The sequence below is a fragment of the Peromyscus eremicus genome, chromosome 1 (genome assembly GCF_949786415.1).
Source record: "Peromyscus eremicus chromosome 1, PerEre_H2_v1, whole genome shotgun sequence".
NCBI lineage: Eukaryota > Metazoa > Chordata > Mammalia > Rodentia > Cricetidae > Peromyscus > Peromyscus eremicus.
In genome coordinates, this window is record NC_081416.1 from 113,392,397 (window position 1) to 113,420,099 (window position 27,703).

Consider the following 27,703-nt stretch of genomic DNA (forward strand, 5'->3'; position numbering starts at 1 on the left):
ACCTTATAAAATTAATATCTACAAGGGTTGAAGACACATATGGGTATTGAATCATATCATTGGTTTGTTTGTTGCTGAGATCAACTGGGATCAGTTAAAGTCAATGATTTAATTTCTTGTAAAAACTGTACAATTTCTGTAAAGAATCTTGCATTCCTTCCCCGATGTGATGCTTTCTGAGCTGTTCAAAAAAAGACAAAGCAAAGCCTATTGTTAGAGTTATAGAAACACAGGCACTGAGAGATAGACAGACAGACAGATTTACAAACAGCATTCAATCAAGCACAGATTCAAATTCACATAACAGACAGACAGAAATGACAGAAGACTCAGGCAAAGAAGAAGAGAAGATTAATATATGTTGATTTGGGGGTAACATATAGCAAAGGAAAGTGTTTTTAATTTCCTCTCTTTAGTACTACATATTCACATTATTGGTGACTCTGAGTTTATCATTAATGTATTAAAACCTTTGTAGAATAAGACTCATTGTTCTGGGGTACATCATCTATAAGCAAACACAATTGCTTTGCATTAGTGGAAGTTTCTCAAATGTCCCTTATTAATGTAAGAAATAAGTTCATATAAGACCTATCAATGCACTACCTTCTTGGCTACATATATTCTGTAATGCTACAATGACACAAAATTATTTATGGGGAAATTGGAATTAGCAGAGGTTATCCATAAATTACACAGCTAATTCTCAGCTGGTGTACTATTCAAATGGAAGCATTAAAATGGAACAAATCAAAGCTGTAGATGTAGAAATAGCTGATCAAAAAATACACATCTATGGGGACTGAGGTCTTGGTCATGTGATAGAACTCCAATATGCAGTTTTCTTTCAAGCCTTGATATTCAGGTAGTGATGAAAGTTCTGGATTCAGAGTGATAAATGAACTTCTAATGTAGGATGCTCCATGGGATTGTGTGCACTAGCAGGTACTCAAATGTGTGAATCATGCAGTACATGTTCTTTCAATACACAACAGCAAATATGTACTCATACTATTTCCAGTCATGAACGTTATTGTTCATAGTGCCTATATGTCTGTAATAAGCTCTATCTAGGATTAACTATTTCTTACACTTCCATCTCAAAACTCATTTGAAATATCTGATATAATCCAAGTCAACAAATCAAATGGTAATTAGAGAATTGGTTAGATGAACTAGGCTTTTAAGCATATTTGCCCAAGAGGAATCATGTTTGGGGCCTTCATGTCCATTGAAACAGATGGAACCATAAGGGATATGGAGGGAAAGATAATCACAAACAAAATTATTACCCCTTATTTGTCACCTGGAATTGGGAACTCAGATGCAGGGCCTCAGGACACAGAGTGCTTAAGAATCCTCCAGAGCTGAACAGTGAGCTGAAAAACATGACTGAGAGAAGTACATGCATTCTTTACTAGTAACTACAGTAATAAAAAGAGACACCTAGATGTGTTCATGCATAACTGATACATGGATTTCTGTCTGACTCTTCATGCTGCACTTTACTCAGACTCCTCTCTTGGAGACATGACAAAGATGCTCTCTTTGATCTTTGTCTTTTTGGTCCTGAAGCTTTCCCTCATTTTTTGCAGTTTGACTGACCCCAAGTGCTTTTGGAGAGTAAAAGACAAGAGAAACCAGGAAGGAGATGAAGAGCTTGATTGTTTATTTTCTATTTACACAAAGCATGGATATGTGAAGAATGATCATTTCACTGGGAATCTAGACAAGAAGTAAGTACATCTTTCATTCATTAATTTTAGTAGATCATGGAAGATGATGTATTCTAGGGGTACTGAGAAATAGAACATGACTCTGTGTGTTCTCAATCTGTTTTGCCCTCCCTCCTCTAGGATATAATCCAGATTTATTTCATATTTTACTGCTGGTTATCTCCCTATATCTAATGATTAATGGGGAAGTTTGTAGCTTGTTTTTTATCACTCTTGAGTCAACATTTCCAGGCAGAAGCTGAATAAATGGCCCACACTGTCTACCATGCTCCTAGGAAGATTCCCTTAATATGACAATTCCCAACTCATCAAATCATGTGATGTCTCTCAGAAACATAGTACCAAACTTATCTTTAGTTTACTTCACAGAGACTACAGTAAAATGGTGTTTATCGGCCTGCTAGTGTTTCATCCATCAGCATGGATACCCAGTTCCTGAAGTTGGAATGTGGTGTATCTACTCTGACTTTTAGTTGCATCTGTTGAAAAGATACACAGATTTTGTTTAAAAACTCTGTCATAATTTCATAATTGTTTTGTTCTATGACTCCTGCAGTTGAAATCTGGGATGAGAATATTATTTCCATTTACTATAAGAATTTTATGCTTTCTTTTCCTTTACATTCTGTTTCATATGAATAGATACATTTTTGCTGTATTAACAACATAAGGAGTCAAAGTTCTAAATTGGAAACTTATAAAGCATCTGTGTATTCTAGTACTAATTTATGCATTTGGTAGAAGAGGAGATACTTCTACATGCAATTATTTCCTGTTTCCCTTTTCATGTGCTAGAATAAAAGGTGTTCCTGTGGTACCTGATAACATTTGAAAGAGGAATACTAAAGTTACAAATTATGTCAAGTTTCCCCTGATAGAAGGTCATTTTCTGACTACAGTTGGTCATGTGTCTTTCTGCTGCATATATTTATGTTATTTTCATTCAACATTTTCATCTCTTTTATTTTATTGAAAACAGATTATTCTCTCATACAATACATCCCAACCAGAGTTTTCTCTCTCTCAACTGCTCCCAGATTCTTTCCTCCAACCCTCTTCCTAGATCCACTTCCCCTTTGTTTCCTCTTCAGAAAGATAAGACCTCCAAAAGAGATGAGCCAAACAAGACAAAAAAAGATACATGAAGACAAAGCAAAAGCCCTCATACTGAGGCTGCACAAGACTACCCTTTAGAAAGAAAAGGAGATCTTTAACACCATCACAGACCTGATTCAGATATAATATTAACTGAGTAAACAGGAAGTGCAGAGCAGGCAACTTCCAACTCTTAGGAATGACAGAAATAGCTGGTTGCCTGGACAGTCACCCAGCTACCTCTGCAACATTGGGGCATCCATCTTCAGCCTTAAGGTCTAGAATATCTGACAGATTTTTCTGTAAAGCAGAAATTTTGAAGAACTGTCCCACCTTGTCTTGACAAAGTATGGCAGTTTTATCCCTTTGTGTCCCACTTGTCCAGTTTGTGCAGGATACTTTTATACTTTTAGTTTTTCTATCAAAATCAGGCATCCATGTGTGTCTGAACATATGTCGGGTCTTCAATTAGATTCCATCAATCAGCATGTCCGTTTTTATACCAAAACCATTTGGTTTTAATTACTATAGCTCTGTAGTACATCTGGAAATCTGGGATGGTCATACTTCTACCAGTTCTTTTATTGTTCAGGATTGTTTTAGCTTTCCTGGTATTTTTGCATCTCCATATAAAGTTCAGAATTTCCTTTAAAGGTCTGAAAAAGAATTGTGTTGAAATTTTGATGGACACTGTGTTGACTCTCTGTACATTGCTAGATTTATTTCTTTATATCTGTAGCAAGGATTCAGAGGGTCTTTCCTGTTCAAACCTGATCTCTATCAACCTTGAAGGATCCATAGCCTTATATTTTCTGTGGAAAAAAGCATAACCTCTTTCCCAAAGCAGTATATTTTCTGACTTCATTCTAAAGTTAAGGCATTCCTAAAGTATGTAGGCTGGTATAATTCAGCAGTCCCTCTTACAATTCTATTTCTCTCAGCAGCTATGGTAATCAAAAAACTCAAAGTCAACAAGACTCCATATAGGATCCAGATGCTCAGTGTATTTTTCATCTTTACAAGGTTTATCCTTTTTATATTATGGTATTCTCTCTTTAAAGGCATTATCTTATTATTTATCAACTATTTTTTCTATTACTGTTTGTACTCATTTTCTTTTTTTATTGAGCCTACACATTTTTAAACACACTGTAACCTGTTCAGAATTTTTTTCTGTCTGGATCTGTCTTTACTCAGTACCTGCAGCATTCTCTGACCATTTGAGAGAAATCTTTAACTGCCAGCAGAGCCACCACATGGTTCAGCCTAGTTCATGGTGCTGGTACATAGCACTGGTACCTGGCTCCAGCCTGCAGGCCGCAGATGGTAGTGCAGCCTCTGTATGCCAAGCATCTGCCCACTGGAGAGATTACAGATTGAAAGCCACATCTGGCTTTTTGCCCAGAACTTTTCTCAGCTTTCTCAGGCCCTATGTTTGAATATTTGAGCCCCCAAGTTGGATGCCATGTGTGAATAGATTTTTCTTTGGGCCAACAGCTCACCAAAAATAGCACAGAGATTTATTATTAATTAGAAAAGCTCTGTCTATAGCTTAGGTTTGTCCCACTAGCTCTTATAACTTAAAACCCATTTATACTAATCTACATTTTTACTTGTGGCTTTTTACCTCTTTTCCATATTACACCTCCTGTTTCCTTTCCAAATACTCTGGCATCTCTCCCATGCTTAGATTCACCTCCCTTTCTTTTCTCTCTACTTGGAAATCCCAACTAACCTAACCAGTAGCCTAGCTACTGGCCATTCAGCTCTTTATTAGACCAATCAGAAGGTGCCTTGGCAAAGACGTTTTCACAGTGTACAAAAAGACTATTTCATAACAACAGACTTCAACACAGACCTTGGCTCTGTTAGGCACACAGACCCAAACACAGTCCTCAGCAGCAGCCCATGTCTAGTCACCATGGCTGCAGATGACAACTAAGGCTACCAAAATAACAATGGCCTCAGCAGCAGCATGGCCCTGTAGTAAGAAGGTTTCTCGGGTCTCACCAGGCCCGCACAGTCCCATGAGGCACGCTTATAGAATAATCACACAGAAGTTTATATTAATTACAACTGCTTGGCCATTAGCTCAGGCTTATTACTCACTAACTCTTACACTTTAATTAACCCATAATTATTATCTATGTTTAGCATCATTGCTTGGTACCTTTTCTCAGTTCTGCCTTGTCATCTTGCTTCTTCTGTATCTGGCTGGTGACTCCTGACTTAGTACTTCCTCTTCCCAGAATTCTCCTCATCTGCTTGCCCCACCTATACTTCCTGCCTGGCTACTGGCAAATCAAATTTTATTTATCAACCAATCAGAGTAACACATATTCATAGCATACAGAACAATAACCCACAGGACTTCCTATTTTCTGTCTAATCAAAAAGGAAGGTTTTAACTTTAATATAGTAAAATTACATATAACAAAACAGTTATCAAGCAAAAATTACAGTTATAATATTTTGTCTATTTGTATTTGGGAAAATTAAAGAAAAATTCTATCTATCCTGTATTTGTGAGTCTAAAGATTCATGTGTAATTTATCATTTATCATAACAAAGGAAAATTATAAGTGTCAAGTATTTGACTACAACAAAGATGACAGAAGGATACAATATTACCTAAGTAAACAGGAAATGCATTGTAAGCAACTTCCAAAATTCTGGAAATGACAGAGACAGCTTCCTCCCTGGACATCATCCAAAGTTCCACTGCAACGTTGGGGCATCCATCTTCAGCTTATAGGCCTAGAATCTCTCAGTTGCTTCTCTCTGTGCCCTGTAGAATCTGTCAGTCTGCTCTGCAAAGCAGGAACCTGAAGGACTATCTCATCTTGAAAATTTCAGTGGTCATTTTCCTATGGGCCCTGCAAGTTCAGTTGATACAACATTTGGTCAAGCAGTCCAGGCAAGAGCAATTTCTTGCTCAAATAGCTGCTTTTGCCAAGAAGAAGATAAACTCCATATGGAGTGTCTTCGATGCCCATCCTCCTCTCTGAAGCAAATAGGTGCTGCCAGGAGCAGATGTGTCTCACTGTCCAGGAAAGTCTAAGTTTTTAAAACATTTTAAATTTCATATTCTGTAGGTCATTAAAGTGTTTGAAGATTACCTACCTAACTGAAATATATCTAAGTATACCTATGAAACTTAACTAACATGACTATGAGTTTGATTATCATAGATGACTAATTATAAATCTGTATTTCACAACTATACATTACAATTTCAAATAAGTTGCATAAACGAAATACATTAAAAACAGTAGAAATATATATACAATATAACAATATTAACTTTAAATTTCTATAAATAAACAAAAATCTATAGCAATGTAAAATACTTTTAAACAAGTTGTTGCTCTTTAAATACAGGTTCAATAACCTATCCTCTCATCCTATCATATCTATAATATCCCCTTTTTTCTTTAGAAAGATATTGCATTTATAATCAACTCCCTTTAAATAAAAATAAATATTTATAAGTAATATTTGGGGAATTTCAGTATAACTTCTCATACTACTTTCTGCTGGTTGAGGGTGTAGGCAATCTAATGGGGAGCCTGAGAAAATTAAGAATTATGGTCAAGCCCTGACTGGAGTAGTCTGTGAGGCTTCATTGTCTGAGCCAGTTGCCTTGATGCTGATCTGGATGTTGGATCATCTGGGCCATGGCTGTCACTGGAGATCTTTCAGGGGGTCTTGGAAGATCAAACCATATTAGCCTGGAAACAATCCACAGATTCTCATCTTCTCTGGAAACAAATGCAGGACCTCTTTTCCAAAGCAACATACCCTTAGACACAAATTTTGAAGTCAAGATACCTTTAAAATATACATATTACTTAAACTTATCAGCCTTTACAATCAAATAACTTTCTGTATTTAAAAATCCCAATGACAACACAATCTAGATTCTCTGTTAATATCCATCTTTATGTGGCTTGTTTTTTATATTACCTTTACTGTCTCTATAAAGTCTTTATTATTTTAAAAGTATTTCTTTACATAACTGTCTATATTCATTTTCTTCTCTCTTCCAAGTCTACGTACATTTTTACACACACTGTAAACCTTTTAATGTCTCATTCCATCTGAATTTGCCTTATTGTTAATCTATTGCTTTAAACTGCAGTGGCTAGTACCGAAATAGAAGCCTTGGCTGCATCCACTCATTTCAGCTTCCCAAAATGGCAGTGGTACATTTACCATCAGTTCTGGGAGCCATGTGCACCAGCAACTCTTGGAAGCAGTGAGTTATGCCTCTATCAAAGCAGCATGTAACCCAGAAACCAGTTTATTTTTTATTTATCTATAATAGCAAAAGCTAAATCGGCCATGCAGTGCACTGCACAGCTTGGAGAAACTTCTGTGTAACTCAGCAGGAATCTGCTATGCTGTAGCTCTAGCCCACATACTTTGAACCCATCACAGCAGGGGACTCATCACTGTATCTTGGCCTGCCATGAGCAACATGAACTAGAAAGGTGCTCTTAGCTACATTTATAATCTCTTCTTAAGCTCTCTCAGATTTTAGGTGGAAAGTCTTGCCACCATGTGAGTGAAGCATTTGTAGTCTGAAAGTTTCTCTGGTCTGACCAGGCCCCCACAATCCTGTGTGGAACACATATAGAATAATCACTCAGAAGCTTATATTAATTATATCTGCTTGGCCATCAGCTAAGGCTTATTACTCACTAGCTGTTATACTTAAATTAAGCCATAATTTTTATCTATGTTTAGCCACATGGCTTGGTAACTTTTCTCAGTTCTGCTTTGTCATCTTGCTTCCTCTTCCCAGAATTTTCCTCATCTGGTTGCCCTACCTATATTTTCTGCCTGGCTACTGGCCAATAAGTGCTTTATTTATCAACCAATCAGAGCAACACATATTCACAGCATACAGAACAACATCCCACAGCATGGTTCCTAAACACCAACATGGCCCCAGGTGGTGGCCCTGACCACTGAAATCAGCATGGCCCCTGATGGCAACTGGAGCCATGGACAGTGACACAGATCCTGGCTGCAGAAGGGTCATGGGCCCAAACATGGCCCCCCCAGCTGAAGCCCTATCCCAGACATCACCATGACACTGGGTAGTATTATATGTCCATCAGATTTGTATGGCCCCCGCTGCAGCATGGCCCTTGGGAACCAATATGATCCCAGGTGGCTGATCAAACCCTAGACAACCACATGGCCCTTGTTTGCAACAAGAGCCATGGACATCAACTCAAATCTTGGCTGCTATAGGACCAGGGGCACAGACATGGCTCTTGGCAGTAGCTTTGTCCAGACATCACCATGTTCCCTGGTGGCAAGCAGAGCCCCCATCAGCATACTCCTCAGTGCCTTCATTTCTTCCTTTCTGTCTCTTTCCACAACACATGAACCATTCAGCCCCTTTTCTCTCCCATTTCTCCACCACATATTTGCTGATCATAATGATACATACCTGCCTAGTGCCACTAGGTAAAGAAAAGACCAATGGATATCTTCCCATCAGCTGGGGCCCTCAAAGTCCCAGCTGGCTAGCCCCAACATAAATAGAACTGCATGGTGGTCATGGATTTTTTCCTGCAATCCAGGGCATTGAGTGCCCCAAGTGGCCTGTGGCAAGCTAGCTCCCATTTGAGCAGAACTGCAGGTGGGGCCATAAATGTATTTCAACCAGGAAGGCCTTGAGGGCCCTGCCTGGTTAGCGCCCACTTAAGCAGAAGTAAGGTTTAGTCTTTTCAGTGTCCCAAACATATTTTTGGGATGGTTTGCATCATGAACTTTTTAGATTAAATTTTCTTTGATTGATTTATCCACTTTTTCAATCATGTCTTGAAGTCCTGAGATTCTTTTTCATTTCTTGTGAAATGAAAAGGTGATGTATCTATCTGAAGTTTCTGTTTGTTTACGTAGCTTTTCCATTTCCTGGATCACCACAGTTTGTGTTTTCTTTCTTGCTTCTGTTTCCAATTTCAGATCTTGAACCGTTTGATTCATTTCCTTGAACCGTTTGTTTTTCCTTGTCATACTGTAGAGAACGTATTCATTTCCTGTTCAAATACTCCTCACATCTTCATAAAGTTGGTTTTAAGGTCATTTTCATGTGCTTCAGCTATGTTAGATTTTTCAGAGCTTGCTATACTAGTATAGCTGGGACCTGGCAGTGATTTATTACTTTGGATGTTGTTGGTTATATTCTTACACTGGTATCTAGTCATCTGGCTTTGGAGTGATTATAGGCCTAGGTCTCAATTTCTGACTTTGTCTTGGTTGGGTAGGTGTTTTCTTTCCTTGGTTTCTGCTTCATTCCTAGTCTTCTGGCCAGTGTGACTGGCCAGCAGGGTATCTCTGCATGCACTGGGGGTTGAAACAAGGCAACAAGAAAGGGTGTGGGTTGGGGAACGATGGGTGTAATGAAGAGAATGAGGGGTATCCCCAGACAGACACCCTACCTGGAGCTTTGGTGCCTGGCATAGCCTATGGTCAAACAGGGGACCTGAGCTTGAATTTGGAGCTGGAATATGGTGAGGAGGAGCGAGGAGAGATAGGGGTTAGAGTATTTGGGCACTGAGAAAGTGTGGATGATCCACGAAAATATAGCCTACCTGGAGTTCTAGAGGCCAGGATGGCTTCTAGTCAAAAAGGTGCCCTTGTTGGATTTGCAAGCCAGGATATGGTGAAGTGAAGGGGAGGAGCAATTGAGAGTAGAGTGGGCAGGCACTGAGAGGTTGGGGGCAGTCCATGCATGAGTGGCCTACCTAGGGTTCTGGCAGGAAGAATGGTCTCTAGTCCAGCAGGGTGTCTCTACTCTGTACCACATTTTTAATTAGGTTATTTGTCTTCTGATGTGCAGTGGTCTTTTCGTTTGTTTGGCTTTTTTATTTATATAGTTTAGATGTTAGCGCTCTTGGATGCTGAGTTGCCCCCCCAAGGGAAAAAAAGCACCTGTACCCATGTTGTTGCTTTCACTCTGTCTGAACGATGGCATTCTTTCCATACAAAAGCTTTTCAGTTTCATGAGATTCAAGTAATTTATTGTTGTTTTGGGTTTCTGGGTTGCCAGTATTGTGTTCAAAACCACTTTTGCTGTACCAATGAGTTCAAGACTATTCCTCTATTTTTTATTTCATCATATTTAGTGTATCTTGTCTTAAGTTGAGGTCTTTGATCTACTTGGAGTTAAGTTTTGTGAAGGGTAGTAGGTTTAGATTAACGTGTGTTCTTTGTCATTCAGCTATCCAGTTTGGCTGGCACCATTTTATGAAGATGCTTTCTATTTTTCCCAGTGTATATTTCTGGCTTCTTTATCAAAATACAGTTACCCATAGGTCTATGGGCTTATGTATGAGTCTTCAATTACATTCTATTGATCAAAATGTCTGTTTTGTGCCAATATCATGCTGTTTTTATTACAACAGCTATGTAGTACAATGTAAGATCGGGGATGGTGCCATCCCTAGGAGTTATCACATTATTTGTGGTTGTTTAATCTATCCTGGGCTTTTCTTTCTTTCCATATAAAACTGAAAATTCATTCAAGAAGTAAAACAACTAATTTATAAACAATGTCCTATATCATTTGACATATTAAACATTCACAGAACAGTAATAGCAGTGGGTTAATTGAAAAACTCACTTTTAACAACACATATACATGTCCAGTGCAGAATGGCAAGGACCTACAATGTATGTAAAAACTTCAGGCATTTCTGGAAAAAAAGGGAAGTTGTAGGAGATGAAGGAAGAAGACATGGCAGAAAAAAAATTATTCAGGCATGAAAAGCAGAAAAGTAGAGAGAACATATGGTTCAGCAATTCAATACCAGATTCACAGACACAAGTCATGTCTAGTTATCTGAATATGTACTATACTCAAAGCAGGGGAGAAAATATAGAACATGAAGTGAAAGCAAAAACACTCATACACAAACTACTGAAATGATATGTTATGGTTAAATAAAATTATCAAACTGTAAAAATTATATCAAAGCAGTTATAACCAGTTAAAATTTGTTAAATGAAAGACAAATCTCAAGTGAATTTGTTAGAGAATTGTGACATGTCAAACCAAATCTGAACCTACTAGAATCCGGTCGCAGTTCTGTGCTACCCACCTTAGTGTATAGGATGATATGAATCAGTACAACTTAAGTGTCCATGTGAAGTGAAAGGAACTCATTTCTCCCAGGAAAAAATTGTAGTTATCACCAACTTTATTTCATTCAATATTTCAAAGCCTAAAATAGAAAATGAAAAGTAGAAAACTGTGTGGAAGCAAGGAGGAAAAGAAATAATTATTATGCTATTTAGATTATTTATGACTCCACTAGAATTTTCAGAGCTGTTGACACAGAAAAAAGGACACGTATTCTTCATACCCATAACAATGTCATGACATTGGCCAGTGCTGCCTCTATGTAACAAAAAAAAAGTATAGCTATCTAGATAGCAGATAATACCAAATTATTTTCTACATATTGTTTAAGTATTAGAATGGACTAGACATTGTTTAGACATTTATTATTTGTATATATTGTATATAGTTATTGTACTTTTGTATATAGTTTTTCTTTTGTTAGTTATAACCTTTTTCTTTTTTTTTCCTTTTTATTAAAATAGAAAAGGGGAAATGTGGTGGTATTTTACTTGTACTGAAATGTGATTTTAATTGTATGTTAATAAATAAAGTTGCCTGGGGGAAAAAAAAAAAAAAAAAAAGAAATAGAGAAGCAGTTACATTTAGTGACTTATAAACTCTTTTACCTAACCATCTGTAAGATTGTAATTTGAGCACATTTTGTAATAGACTTGTAAAATTTCACCTAAAAAAAAAAAAAAAATAGAATTACAGTATAAATGTATGAGGAGATCCAGTGTTGGCCAGGGCTTCTTTTCTGTTCCATGGAATGCATAAGACTTTCACAGTGTTCACAGAAAACAGGGTAGAATTGTAGGAAACTTCAAAATGACAGAATCCCATTGATAAAAATATACCCTCAACCCCTCAAAAAAATAAAAATAAAAAATCCTTTGAGAATCCTCATATTCTTGCCCCATGACTCACATCCTAGTGCGACACAATAATAGGACCTGTGTGAGTCATCATAAACTTGGGTCAAGAAAAAGAATCCAATGCGAAACCCACTATGAGTGTGATTAAGATTATGGTTTTTGAAACCTAATCTCTCATTAAAATTGTCCTGTTTTCAGGTTGACACCAAAGAACATCCACTTGATATTCTCTCTTTATTTTGCCATGGAAGAAATCAACAGGAATCCTCATATTTTACCAAATATTTCACTGCTAGTTGACATTAACTGTAATCTGTTTGCTAGTCATATAAAAACTGTTTTGTCCTCAAGAGGAATTGAACATTTTCCAAACTACTACTGTACAAAACAGAGAAGATACTTAACTGTACTTACTGGACCATTGTGGAGAAAATCTGCCATTCTTGTGCCACTCCTGTACACCTCCAGAACTCCAGAGGTAAGACTGTGTGGATTATATTAAATGAATTACTTTTTCCCTTCAAGTTAACTTTCTGGGTGCCAAGAGCAATTGAAAAGGCCGAGACTGGGTGTGTGTCTACGCTGATCCATAAAGCATAAATACTCAAACATTTTCTGTGGGGAAACATAACTTTATCACAAATGGGCATGAATGAACTGTGAAATATTTTACCTGAAAACTTAATCTGTACTTGTTTAGAAAATCACAAGAAATTCGATATGATTTTAATAATTAGATGAAGAATTCATACTTTCTAATTCTCCCCACATTTGCTTAGCACACTTAGATCTTAGACTGAGTGTTATGCATTCCATCATCTTCATATTGATGCTTATGTTCTATGTCTTTCAGCTTTACTATGGTCATTTTCAATCTTTCCTGAATGCCCATGAACAATTTCCTCATCTCTACCAGATGTCTCCCAAGGACACATCTCTAGCACTAGCTATGGTATCCCTAGTGGCTCACTTCAAATGGAACTGGGTGGGAATGATCATTTCAGATGATGACCATGGAATTCAATTTCTTTCTGAATGGAGAGGAGAGATGCAGAGAAAACTTGTCTGTTTAGCATTTGTGACTATAATCTCAACAGATACAATATTATACTTTAAAATGTCAAATAAGTATTATAACCAGATCATGACGTCATCAGCAAAAGTTGTGATTGTTAATGGAGACAAAGAATCTCATCTAAAGTGGAACTTTATCCTATGGCAATCTCTAGACATTCAGAGAATCTGGGTCAGTGTGTCAAAATTTGATATGATCACAATAAGAGGAGATTTCTTGCTTAAATCCCAACATGGGATTCTCATTTTTTCACATCAGCATTCTGAGTTATCTGGTTTTAAACAGTTTCTGCAGACAGTGCACCCTTCAAACTACAGTAATGAAATTTCTCTTGCAAAACTGTGGTGGACTTATTTTAAGTGTTCCTTACCATCATCTAATTGTAACAAACTAAAGTATTGTTCAATAGAAACCCTACTGAAATGGTTATTTAGGACACCATCTGGAATGTCCATGAGTGATACAACTTATAACTTATATAATGCCGTGTTTGCTGTGGCCCACTCACTCCATGAGGTGCTTCTGCAACAAGTAGACACATGGTCCAATAATGCTGGGAAGGAACTGGAATTTGACCCCTGGAAGGTAGTGTGTTTTACACTGAATAGCATGTATGTCATAGAGATGATGTTCTTAAAGGAAAGCATAAGATCTAAATCCATGTAAATAAGGAATCTTTTTCCTAAATGCATATGTGCCTGTACCCTAGCACTGCATGTGAGGTAGATCATGTTAGTGTCATCAATGACGATGCAGTCAACACTGGCACCCAAGTCAGCATTTTACAATCTAAGTCAAAAATTTTTGCTCAGATGTTTCAACCACACACACCTCTCATGTTTTTACATTTGAATAAAAGTATTTTCTCATAGCCAGGCAGTGGTGGCGCACGCCTTTAATCCCAGCACTCGGGAGGCAGAGCCAGGTGGATCTCTGTGAGTTCAAGGTCAGCCTGGGCTACCAAGTGAGTCCCAGGAAAGGTGCAAAGCTACACAGAGAAACCCTGTCTCAAAAAACCAAAAAAAAAAATTTTCTCATGAAATTATTAAATGGTAATAAGAAAATGACTTGTCTTTTGTGATCAAAAAGTTGCTGATCAATGTAATGAAGAGACACAAAATAATATCAAGTAGTTTTGCCACTTTTTGACCCATTAGGATCTCAATTCCCTAGGTTATGGTCAAATAACACTGTTAATAGAAAGAAGTAGGGGATGTGTCACTACTCTTCAAGCATGCATTACAGGTGTGCATGCGTTAAGGCATAAGTCCAGCAAGAAAATTGTGTTTTTAAAGCATATTGATCTTTATATCTACATTGAATTTCTTCTTTTCTCTTACTGAGTACTTATAATAGTTACATTTTAAGAAAGGCTAATGAAAATTAGGATCATTACAAACATTATATTTTCTGGCCAACTGTGTAGGCCCAGTTGAAACTAAAATGACAAATGTGTTTTAGATGTTCTCTTTCCTGAAGAACATACAGTTTGTAAATCCTGCTGGAGACCTTGTAAACATGAACCAGAAACTAAAACTGGATGCAGAGTATGACATTTTCTACATCATGGATTTTCCACCAAATTTTGGACTTAAGGTGAAAATAGGAAAGTTTTCTGGACATTTTCCAAATTACCAACAATTGTATATGTCTGATGAAATGATAGAATGGGCTACAAGTCTTAGACAGGTAATTTGGTCTTAATTCTAATGCTTTACATGTAGCATAAATGCCTAAAATTAAATGGTCTGCTTATGCTTCCATGTGGGATAAAGCACTTTGACACTTATTACCAACTCACTTTCCACCCTCCTAAATTCATTCTCTCTTTCTCTCTCTCTCTCTCTCTCTCTCTCTCTCTCTCTCTCTCTCTCTCTCTCTCTCTCTCTCCCTCTCAATTAACAATATATAAGTCACATACATTCATAAAATTTTGCTAGGGATGTCTTTCTGTATGCTGTAAATTTGTTGCTCTGATTGATTGATAAATAAAACACTGACTGGCCAGTAGCCAGGCAGGAAGCATAGTCTAGATGGGATAAGCAGAGAGGAGACTTCTGGTAATGGGAAGGCTGAGTCAGGAGATACTGCTAGCCACTGCCACCATGAGAAGTAAGATGTAAAGATACTGGTAAGCTACGATCCATGTGGCAAAGTATAGATTTATTGAAATGGGTTAATTTCAGATAAAAAAACCGGATAGCAAGAAGCCTGCCACGGCCATACAGTTTACATTTAATATAAGCTTCTGTGTGTTTACTTAGGGGATGCTAGTGGGAGAGATTTGTCCCAACTGCCAGCAGTCTGGAACACAGGAAAACTTCATCTATAATATTTATCTTGAAAAACAATGAAATTTTGATCTATTTTTTTCTTCTATTGAAAAAGGGTTCTTCTCTCATATAATATATGCTGATTATAGTTTATCCTACCTCTACTCCTTCCAGTTTCTCCCTCCTCTTCCTCCCCTCCAGATGCACTTTTTTTCTGTTTCTCAGTAGAAAATAATAGGCTTCTTAGAGATAACAACCAGTCATAGCAAAATAAAGTATAATAAAATGAAGGAAAAACTATCATATTGAAGTTGGACATGGCAAGCCATCAGACAGAAAAGAATCCCGTGAGTTGGCACAAGAGTCAGAGACCCACTTATTCTCACAGTCAGGGGTCTCACAAAATTCTAACCTAATACTTTAATCTAGACCAGTTGCAGACCCATGTAGGCTCTGTACTTGCTGCTTCAGTTTCTGTGAGCTCATAACTGCCATTCTTAGTTGATTCAGAAGACCTTGTTCTCCTGCTGTCCTCTGTCTCCTCTGGCTCTTACAATTTTTCTACCTCCTCTTCTACAGGATTCCTTAAACTCAAATGGAAGGTATTTGATGGAGACCTCAAACTTAGACTCTCCACATAATATGTGGCTGTGGGTTTCTGAATCTGTTCCCATCTCCTGCTGGAGGAAGCTTCTCTGATGATGACTGTTGAAGGCACTGATCTGTGAATATAGCAGAACATCATTAAGAATTATGTTATTGATTTTGATTTTTAGACCAACTGGTATTGATCTCTGAGCTACCGAGTCTCTGGTTCATGATTACCCAAGCTGTTTTGGGTATGAATATCTTCTCATGGAGTTGACTATAGGTCAACTGAGACATTGGTTGTATACTACCATAAGTTCTGTGCCACCAAGACCCTAGCATACTTTGTTGGCAGGACATATTTTAGGTCAAAGGTTTTGTGGCTGGCTTGGTGCCCACATTTATCTTTGGTAGCCTGAAAACTGTCTTCTGTACCAAACAGAGTAGAATGTAGGGATGAGGGCTCCATGTAGGTAGCAGATTGACTTCTCCATTTTCAAGGCATTGTAATACATGTTCTCCTCCACAAGGAGGCCCCCACTGTCAGTTTGCAGAGAGCAATGATTTGTCTTAGTAACAGCCTTCATTGGAGATTTCCATGGGATCCCCTTAGCCAACAATTCAATTGAATGTAACCTAGTTCTACGGTTGAAAGTCTAGCTTCACTACAAGAGATGGTTATTTGGGACTCTTTATCCTATATTACTAGAAGTCCTCATTAGGATCACCTTCATAGATTCCATGAATTTTCCATTGCTCTGGGTCTCCACACCACTTATCAAAAACCCCCTAGTTTGAGGTATCTATTCATTAACTCTCTCCCTTCAACCTATCTCTTCCTACCTGATTTCTCCACTCTTGTCACCACCCAGCCCCAGTCTATAAATAAAATCTTTTCTAGTTCCCACTTCCAGGGAGATCCCTGTGCCCTCTCATGACGCCTCATTACCAGACTTCTCTAGGTCTATAGTTTATAGCTAGGTTATCTTTTATTTAAAGGTTAATATTAGCTGATAAGTGAATACATACCATATTTATCTTTCTGTGTCTCTGTTACCTAACTCAGAATGGGGTTTTTTGTAGTTCCATCCATATGCCTGCAAATTTCATGACATCATTTCTTTTAAAACCTAAGTAATATTCAATCGCATAAGTATACTACATTTCTTTATCCATTATTCTGCTGAGGTTGTTTTTAGGGTCTGATTATCATGAACAAATCTTCAATGAATGAAATTGATCAAGTGTTCTTGTGGTAGTATGGAGTATCCTTCAGATATATGCTGAAAAATAGTATAACTCAGTCTAGAGATATTTATTGTCATATTTCTGAGAAAATGACATTTTGATTTCTGTGCTGGATACAATTAGCACTCCCTCCAGCAATGGAACTGATATCCCCTTATTCCACATACTCACCAGCAAGAGATATCACTTGTGTTATTAAACTTAGCCAATCTGACAGGTGTAGGATGGAATCTCAAAGTAGTTTTGTTTGGTATTTCCCTCATGGCTAAGGATGTTGAACATTTCTTCAAGTGTTTATCAGCTATTTAAGATTCTTCCCTGAAAATTCCCTGTGTAGGTCTGTTCCCATTTTTTAATTGTATTATTTGCTTTCTTATTAATTGATTATTTGAGTCTCTTGAATTCCTTCTATATTTTAGATATTAGTCCTCTATGAAATGAGGAATTGGTAAAGATCTTTTTTCATTCGGTAGACTACCTCCTTTGCCTTACATAAGCTTTTCAGTTTCATGAGGTCCCATTTATTAATTGGCAGACTAAGTGCCTGCAATATGGGTGTTCTGTTCAGAAGGTCATCTCATGTGCTAATGCACTCAAGGCTATTCCCCACTTTCCCTTCTATAATGTCCATTTTATCTGTTTTTTGTTAAGATCTTTGATCAACTTGAACTAGAGGTTTTTGCAGAGTGAAAAATATGGGTGTATTTGTATTCTGCTACATACTGACGTCTAGTTTGACCAGCACCATTTGTTGAAGATGCTATCTTTTTTTCCAGTGTGTTTCCAACTTCTCTACCAAAAATCAGGTGTCCATAGGTATCTGAACTTGTATCTGGTCTTCAGTTAAATATCATTGATCCATATGTCTGTTCTAATGCCAATACCATGTGGTTTTAATGATTATAGCTCCATAGTAAAACTTGAAACACGGGATGCTGATACTTCCTGCAGCTCTTTTACTGTTCAGGATTGTTTTTGCTCTTTTGAGGTTATTATTTGTCTGTATGAAGTTGTGAAATGTCTTTTCAAGGTCTATAAAGAATTGTATTGGAATTTTTATGGGGACTGCAAAAAATCTGTAGATTGCTCTTCTATGATGACCATTTTTACTATGTTAGCCCTACCAAACCATGAACATGGGAGATCTTTCCATCTTCTTATTTTTTCTTCAATTTCTTCTTCCAAAGACAGAAGTTTTATCATAGAAATCTTTTCCTCGCTTGCTTACAGTTTACTCAAGATGTTTTATACTATTTGAGGGTATTATGAAAGGTGGTATTTCCCTGACTTCCTTTTGTTTGTCATTTGTGCATAGATGGGCTGTTGATATTTTTAATTAATATTGTGTCTAGCCACTTTGCTGAGAATGTTTATCAGCTGTAGGAGTTCCCTGGTGGATTTTTTTAATGTCATTTAGGCATACTATCATATCCTCCGCAAATAAAGATACTTTGTATCACCTTGATCTATTTCAATTATCTGACTGTCATAGCTAAAATTCAAGTACTATTTTTAATAGCTATGGGGAAAGTGGACAAACTTGTCTTGTTACTGGTTTTAGTGAAAGGGTTTTCAATTTCTTTCCATTTATTTTTATGATGGCAATAGGCTTACTTTAAATTACTTTCAATATCTTTATGAATGGCCCTTATATTGCTAATGTCTTCAGGTCTTTTATTATGAAGGAATATTGGATATTGTCAGAGGCCTTTTTGGCATCTAACATACAGTTTTATTTCTTTCAGTTTACTCATATAGTGGGTTACAGTTACTGATTTACCTATGTTGAAACATCTCTACATCTTCTGGATGAAACCTACTTGGTGATGGTGGATGATCTTTTGTATATGATCTTGGATTTGGCTTGCATGTATTTTATTGAATATTTTTCAATTTATTTTTATGAGGGAAATTAGTCTGTAATTCTCTTTCTTTATTGAGTCTTTATTTGGTTTTGATATCAGGGTAACTGTGGACTCATGAATTGGGCAATGCTCCTTCTGTTCCAATTTTGTAGAATAATTTGGGAAAGATTAGAGTTAACTCTTTGACAGTCTGTTAGAATTCTATGCTGAAACCATGTGGCCATGAGTTTTTTGTTTGTTTGTTTGTTTTCTTTTGTTTTGTTTGACACTAGAGTTTTTTCATTTGATTGATTGGTTTTTTGTGTTTTTCTTTTGGTTTGTTTGTTTGGCTTTGATTTTTCCTGTTTTTGAGTAGAAGAATTGTAATGACTGCTCTGATTTCACTAACAGTTATAGGTTTGTTTAAATTGTTAAACTGATCTTGATTTAACTTTAGTAAGCTATATCTGTTGAGAGAATTGCCCATTTCTTTTTGATTATCCATTTTGATTGAGTACAGGTTTTTAAAGTATGTCCTGTGGAATATAGGTTTTCCAGTTATGTACTTGTAGTTTTCTGAATTTCCTCACTCTCTGTGGATATGTCTTCCTTTCTGTTTTTTTTTTATTTTGTTAATTTAATTATTCTCTCTCTCTCTGTCTATCTTGTAGACTTTCTCAAAGACCAGCTCTTTGTTTCATTGACTCTTGGCATTGTTCTCTTTGTTTCTATTTTATAAATTTCAGCCCTCAGTTTGAATATCTCTTGCCATCTACTACTCAGGTGTGAGTTTATCACTGTCTTATAGAGCTTTAAGGTGTGCTGTTAAGTTGATAGTGTGAGATCTCTCCAGTTTCTTTATGAAGGCACTGACTGCTGGGATATTTCCTCTTGGCTGCACTTTCGTAGTGTCACATGGGGTTTGCTGTGTATCCAATTTCACTGAATTCTAGGAGACCCCTAATTTCTTTCCTGATTCCTGTCTTGACTCATTTTTCATTCAGTAGAGAGTTGTTCAGTTTCCATGAGTTTGTAGGCTTTCTGTTTTTTCTGTTGTTGTTGTTGTTGATGATGATGATGATCATCATCATCATCATCATCATCTTCAGATTTAATACCTGGTGGTCTAATAGAATACATGGAGTTATTTCATTTTTCTTCTATCTGTTGAGACTTGTTTTGTGTCTGAATATGTGGACAATTTTGGAGAAAGTTCCATGAGGTACAGAGTGTAGAAGGATTCTTTTGTGTTTGTGTGAACTGGTCTCGAAATAATTAGGTCCATTTTGTTTATAATGTCTCTTAGCTCCAGTATTTCACTGTTTAATTTTTGTCTGGGAACCATCCATTAGTGAGAGTGGAGTGTTGAAGTTTCCCACTATCCATCTGAGAGGACCAATGTATGTTTTAAGCTGTAGTGGTGTTTCTTTTACAAACCTGGGTGCCCTGGTGTTTGGGGCATAGATATTAAGAATTGAAGTGTCAATTTGTTGGAATTTTTTCCTTTTTTGAGTATGTAGTGTATCTCTCTATCTTTTTATATTAATTTTTGTTTGAAGCTTATTTCATTAGACATTAAAATGGCTATACCTGCTTGAGTTTAGATACATTTTCTTGGATTATCTTTTCCCAACTCTTCACCCTGAGGTTATGTCTATACAAATGTTAGGGGGCATTCTTGGATGCATCAGAAGCATGGATCCTGTTTAGACAGCCAATCTTTTAGTCTGTATCTTTTTATTGGGAATTGAAACCACTGATTTTGAGATATCAGTTACCAATGATTGTTGATTCATGTTATTTTACTGGGGGAATGGAGAATATTGCTAGGAGAGAGAGAGAGAGAGACAGAGAGAGAGAGAGAGAGAGAGAGAGAGAGAGAGAGAGAGAGAGAGAGAGAGAGAGATTCTTTTAATTGATCTGGGGTGAAATTCTTTTCTATGATTTGATTTGTGTTGTTAACCTCTTTAGTTAGGATTTTCTACTTCAAGCATCTTCTGTACAACTGTATTCGTAGATAGATATTATTTAAATTTGACTCCTTTATGGAATATATTATTTTCTCCATTGATGATTGGTGAAAGTTTTTTTGGATAGTATAGCAGTATGGGCAGCATACATGGTCTCTGTCTGGCATTTTCTGTCTTTCAGAGACTCCATTGATAAGTTGGAATAACTCTAAAAGACCTGTCTTTATATATTAATTGGTATTTTCCTTGCCAATGTTAATATTCTTTCTTTTTCTGTATGCTTAGTGTTTTTGCTGTTATGTGGCAAAAGCACTTTCTTTTCTGGTTCAATCTATTTGGTGTTCTATATGCTTCTCGTACCTATATAGTCATTTGTTTCTTTACATTAGGAAAATTTTCTTCTATGATTGTGTAAAAAATATTGTCTGGGCCCTTGAGCTGGGTTTCTTCTCCTTCCTCTTTCTCTATTTTTCTTAGGCTTGATCTTCATAATGTTCCTGATAATATGTCAGGATTTTTTCAGATTTAACAATTTCTTTCACATATGTACCCATTTCTTCTATCATATCTTCAAGGCCTTATGTTCTCTCACCCATCTCTTGTATTCTGCTAGTGAAGTTTTCCTTTATACTTCATGTCTAGTTTCTAAATTTTTCACCACCAGAATTCCCTCAGTTTGGGTTATTTTTATTGATTCTATTTCCATTTTCAGGTCTTAAGCAGTTTTATATATTTCCTAACACTGACGGATTGTGCTTACCCATGTTTCCTTAAGGAATTCATTAATTCCCTATTTAGGGACCCCATCAAATCCAAAAAGTCTCTTTTAAGGTATTTTTCTTGTACTTTCAGCTATGTTTAGATATTCAGGGCCTGCTGAGGTAAGATAGCTGGGCTCCAATGAAGACATATTGTCCTGGCTGTTGTTGATTGATTTTTTATGCTGGCATCTTAGCATCTGGGTTTTAGGTGCTCAAAATTCTTGGTGCTGATGTTTGGATTTGTCTTTGTTGGCTGGTACCTTGGTTTCTGTTTCCTCTCTGGATGTTCCGAGTGGGATGTCTGTGTGTTATCTGTGTGTTGCCTGGCCTGTTCAGCCACTTTGTTCACAGGGAATGCCTGCTGGTGTTTGAGGCTGGATAATTGGGATGAGTTGAGGAAAGGAAGGTTGGGGGAGAAGGTCTTTGTGTTACATTGAGGATAGTATAAGACAGGAAAGGGAGAACACAGCAGGTTTCCAGCTACAGAGCTGGGAAGGAGACTAAAAAGATTGTACCTCAAGAGTATTAGGAAGAGGTTGTGAGTCTGTTTTCAACCTACTTGATGACTTAGGAAGGGTGGCACTTGAATTAGTAGGTGATTCCTATTAGAGTTGAAGGCTGGGATTCGGGAATGAATTGGGGGAGGGAGTTTAGGAAGGGATAGCTTTTTGGACCCACAGGAGATGTAAACAGGTGTGAGGGAAGGCTGCAGATGGCATTCTATTACAGCACTAGTGGGGAGAATGCAGGATTGTGTCTCTGCCAATAGAGAAACAGAAGAAGGCCCGCTATAGCCTACCTGGCTTTCTGGAAGGTGTGGCATCTGCTTAAGCAGCTCATGCCTGCTAGAGTTGGGTACTGTCATATGGGGATGAGCGAGGAAAGGGAAGTTAAGAAGCGATGGTCTATGACATCTATGGGAGATGTGGTAGGAGGAGGAAAGACTGCAACTGGTGTTCTGGTGCAGCACCAGGGAGAAAATTCAGGGAAAGAAAAGCATGAGAAGGTACTGAAATTATGCTTTATAATATGATACATGTGTGTAAAGGGAGATTTTTTCAGTGGATCCACACTGTGAATCACTGCTGCTTTTGTTATATATGTTGAGCTTTTTATTTCAAAAATGTATCTAATTTTCCACAGACTGCACCCTCGATATGCAGTAGGCCCTGCAGTCCTGGACACAGAAAATCCCCTCAGCAGGGAAAAGCTATCTGCTGTTTTGATTGTAACCCCTGTCCAGAAAATGAAATTTCAAACATGACAAGTAAGAATATAATTTACCACAATAATCAACAGATTGTTTACTTTATAGCATATTTATATAGTTCTCAAAGATCTCTTTGGGGGAAAGGAAAAGATAAATGTCAAAGCAATCCAGGCTTCACCTTCACAGGTTCACACAATGGGCTCTCTGGGCCTCCATTCAGGGATACCCCTGACACATGCCTGACCTCAGCAACAGTCCTTAATCATTGAGGAAGTTTCCATAATCCCTTTATTCAATCCTTAAAACCAGAATCAAGTGGCCAAAGTTTCCCAGTTCTGCAGCTTGCTGGGGCTGGAGCATAGTCTTGTTGTTCACTTACATATTCACCAACTTTCTGTTTTCAATGGTATCCTTCACTGCCTGAACTTAGCTATCCTGAAACTGAATCTGCAGACCAGGCTGGCCTCAAACTCAGAGATGTGCCAACATTTTCCTATTGAGTGCTGGGATTAAAGGTGTACACCACCACACCAGGCTCTATGCTTTTCTTTAATTCCTTTTCACAAATTGGAAACTTATCTGGGTGAGATCTTGTCATGAGGTGACCAATCCCTTCATTCCATTTCTTAATCAGTTTAACTTCGAAACACAGGACTTAGCTGCATTCCAATTCCTGGTGTTCCTTTTCTCCTCAAATTATACATTTGTATTTTACCTTGCTCACTTGTTCCTTTTCATTATAAATCTTCAATAGAGTTAACACTAATAACCACACATGGCAGTTTTGTGGGACTTTTTGTGCTATTTTCTCAATATTGGAATGTTTTGAGATTTGCTCTGCCAATAGTATTAATCAAAAACTCCTCACTTTAGCCTCAGGTAGAATCTTCAGACAAGGGGAGAAAGCAGCTGCATTCTTCACCAAAATATTACAAGAATGTTGTCCAGGCCCTGTATTAATATTCTTCTTCTCTGAAACCCTTTGAGGCAGGCTGCCACAGTTCATCAAATGACATTCATCACCACTGTCTTACATGCTGTCCATTAAGCAGCACTTAAAGCATTCTACTGCTTTCTAATCTACAGTCCCAAGATCTATATTCTTTCAAACAAAAGTACAATCAGGCCTATAACATCAATACCTCGGTCCCTGAGACCAACTTCTGTCTTACTTAGGGTTTCTGTTTCTTTGAAGAGACACTATGACCAAGGAAAATCCTATGAAGGAAAACATTTAATTGTAGTGACTTACAGTAAAGAGGTTTAGTCCATTATTATCATGGTGAGACATGGTAGCTTGCAGGTAGACATGGTGCTGCATAAGGACATGGTACTAGAGAAGTAGCTAAGAATTATACACCTTGATCTAAAGGCAACAGGAAGTGAACTGGATGTCACACTAAGCCTGGTTAGGAGGCCAACATATTAAACTCTGAAATAAATATTTTATTCTAATGATCATAACAAATATGAGTAGAGAGTTTTAAATTCAATATATGGTGGTATCTATATTGAATTTCATAGCAATAATTGAAATGATGTATTGTTAGTATATGGAGTAACTGAAGGACAGAATTAATTGTGGTTGGAGTGATGAGCTACAGCTGAATAATTAAAGTTTTATTTAAGAATAAGACCAAAATGTATATGGTTTCATATGATTTGAACACAAGGATTGTGAAGATGAGGGACATACTTTAAAAATTACACTGAATATTAAATATATTTGATATCAGAACCCAGTGAAAAATTGAAGAAGATAAACCACTTAGTTTATTGACTTTTGTGTTGGTCCAATACAAGGATACTAAACAGAGTTAGATTAAATTCCCCTTGTTCCTATGTGTATTTCTTAAAGCTTTAAAATACAACATTTTATAACACATAATAATTTTGAATTGGATAGAAAAGGTTGAAATATTTGAATACTTAGATTTACTAGTTTAAATAACATTGTTCAGCACAATCAGAGAGAGTGTAAAAACAGAAAAAGAATGTACACCTTTCAATGAAGAGACTCAGTAGAGGAAGACACCATCACTACTCAGTATGACCTGTTGGCTCAGTGCAACTGAAAGAAAACTGAATGTTCTGCGTGTAAACTACAAACATAAGGGTGGAAGGATGTCCTCAGCCCCATCCAGTACTGTCTTTTAAAATTATGTCCTTTATATATGGAACATTATCTTGACCATGACGTTTCTCAATAAAAACTAAACTGTCACGAGACTTGGGCCGTTGAATCTTACAGAAATTAGTAAAACTGGTAAATAATATACCCTACCAAAATTCATGCATTGAAACGTAAGTCAAAGGTGATGATTTTGACATGCAGAGAATTTAGGTGGTAATTTGTTCATGATGTCTCTGCCTTCTTTGATACTATCAATGCTTTTGTTTGCTTCTTTTATTTTTGAGATTATAATGCAATTACATAATATTCCTTTTCCTATCCTTCCTCCAAAAACTCCCACACATGCCTCCCCCCTCACTTTAAAATTCATGGCCTATTTTCTTATTAATTGATATTACATAAAAATATTTTATGTATATACATATATTTCTTTGTACAACCTGTTCAGTATGTGTGATATAATTCTTATGTTTTCAGGGCTGACTATTTTGTTATCAAAGATAATCTGTTGGTGTGCATTTCTCTGGAGAAGATAATCTATTCCACTTTCAATATTCCTTAATTGTCTGTAGTTCTCTGCATACAGCTGTTGTCTGGTGGTCTTTCTCCAATTATCTTTGTCATGTCTATAGTTTTTGTCCATGTTCAGCTCATGTTTAAGCAGGCATATTGGTGAGACATTGTGGATGTTGCTTGTGATGTTCCTAGGAAACACAGACTCACATCAAACTCTGTGAAGTGGCTCTTGTAAGCTTTCCAACCAGCTTTCATGCAATTTTCCATGAGCCTTAGTGACAGAATAGTGTTGCAGATGAATCTATTGGACTAGACTCCAAAACTTTAAAGTTTCATTGGTTATGTTTTTCCCTAATGATCTCTATCTGTTCCAAGATAATTTTCCATGATGAGGAGTAAGGACTATACTTATTTATGTCTATAAGGACAAATATTTAGAATGACATAAGGATTATATTGCTTAAAGTATATGTTGTACGTTCTTTAAAAAACATAAAGTAGGTTGAGTTTGTATGTCCAAGGAGCCCTATGAGGCCATTAATGAGGAATCAAATTTGTGGTTGATGGACCATAATATGCATGGAAGCAGATCATTCTAAGTTCTTGTTTTGAATACTATACAAAATCATGAATAATAAAAGTGTGCTTCCATGAATAATCCAATCCAAGTTATGTTGTTGCATAAGTATAAATATTATGTGAGAAAGCATTATTGTTTTTGAAAAACACTAGGAAATTCATGAGTATGTATGATAAATATGAACAAGGGCTTTCATAAAAATGATAAGCTTTGGAAATTGGAATTAATCCCTATGAATCAACCATATTTAGATTTCCATAGACCACAAGTGGTAAGGCTAATTTAGATATAACTTTCCAATGCATTAATATTTTGTATATTTTATACATAAAAATAGAGAAAAATTAAGACTGATAACAATATCTTTCCTATACTAGACATGGATGAATGTGTGAAGTGTCCACCTGATCAGTATGCCAACACATATCAAACTCACTGCCTCAAAAAAGTTGTGACCTTTCTGGCTTATGAAGATCCTTTGGGAATATCTCTGGTCTGCTTGGCTCTGTGCTTCTCTGCTCTCACAGCTGTTGTATTTTGTGTCTTCTTGAAGCACCAAGACACTCCCATTGTCAAGGCCAATAACAGAGCTCTCAGCTATGTCCTACTCATCTCCCTCATCTTTTGCTTTCTCTGTCCCTTGCTCTACATTGGCCATCCACATACAATCACCTGTATAATGCAGCAGACTACATTTGCAATTGTATTCACTGTGGCCACCTCTACTGTCTTGGCAAAGACTATTACTGTAGTACTGGCATTCAAGGTCACTGTTCCAGATAAAAGAATGAGGTCACTGCTGGTTTCAGGGGCACCTAACTTCATCATCCCCGTGTGCACCATGATTCAAATGCTTCTCTGTGGAATCTGGATAGGAACTTCTCCTCCATTTGTTGATGCTGATGTACACATGGAACATGGCCACATCATCGTTGTTTGCAACAAAGGTTCAGTGATTTCCTTCTACTGTGTCCTGGGATACTTGGGCTTCCTTGCCCTAGCAAGTTTCACTATAGCTTTCCTGGCTAGGAATCTGCCTGACACATTCAATGAAACTAAGTTCCTGACATTCAGCATGCTGGTGTTCTGCAGTGTTTGGGTCACCTTTCTAGCTGTCTACCAAAGCACCAAAGGCAAGGCTCTGGTGGCCGTGGAGGTCTTCTCTATCTTAGCCTCCAGTGCAGGGCTGCTTCTTTGCATCTTTGCCCCAAAATGCTACATTATTTTGTTAAGACCAAAGATAAATTCTTTTCACAAGTTCAGAATCACAAATGCTAAAGCTGAATATATTCATTAAACTTATCTACATTATTTACAACTGCAAACAAATATAAAAGATTACAAAGCTGCTTTCTACTAATTAAATATTGTGTCAAAATATAAAGTTTCTCCATCTAAAATAAAGAAAATAAGATGCATAATAAAGTTTTAACAAATGACCTGGACCTCAATTCTATTGATCAAACCTTGTAATCAGCCACATTCTGTTGTTATATTTGAGGGACCATGGGCCTTTCATTAAATTCTGTGCTAAAATGTTGGGGCATTATATGAAATCTTAAGGTCAGATAGCCTAGATGGTCTATTTAGTGATCTGAATAGGGAGATCCTTCTACTTTGATACTAATAGGAGCATAGATTAGACACAGAGAAGA

General features: G+C 37.0%; 1 protein-coding gene across 1 annotated transcript; it reads left to right on the forward strand.

Annotated features, from left to right (window-relative positions):
- Window positions 1-1,530: 1,530 nt before the first annotated feature.
- LOC131902250 (vomeronasal type-2 receptor 116-like) lies at window positions 1,531-27,345 on the forward strand. The gene is made up of 6 exons (XM_059253281.1): window positions 1,531-1,736; window positions 12,048-12,327; window positions 12,703-13,509; window positions 14,386-14,613; window positions 22,752-22,875; window positions 26,426-27,345. The coding sequence occupies exons 1-6, from the start codon at window positions 1,531-1,533 to the stop codon at window positions 27,343-27,345; spliced, it is 2,565 nt and encodes an 854-aa protein (XP_059109264.1).
- The last annotated feature ends 358 nt before the right edge of the window (window positions 27,346-27,703 follow it).

Coding starts and splice junctions, on each gene's coding strand:
- LOC131902250 (XM_059253281.1), top strand. CDS start 1,531: ATGACAAAGATGCTCTCTTTGATCTTTGTCTTTTTGGTCCTGAAGCTT. Junction 12,328..12,702: donor ACACCTCCAGAACTCCAGAG/GTAAGACTGTGT, acceptor TATGTCTTTCAG/CTTTACTATGGTCATTTTCA. Junction 14,614..22,751: donor GGGCTACAAGTCTTAGACAG/GTAATTTGGTCT, acceptor AATTTTCCACAG/ACTGCACCCTCGATATGCAG.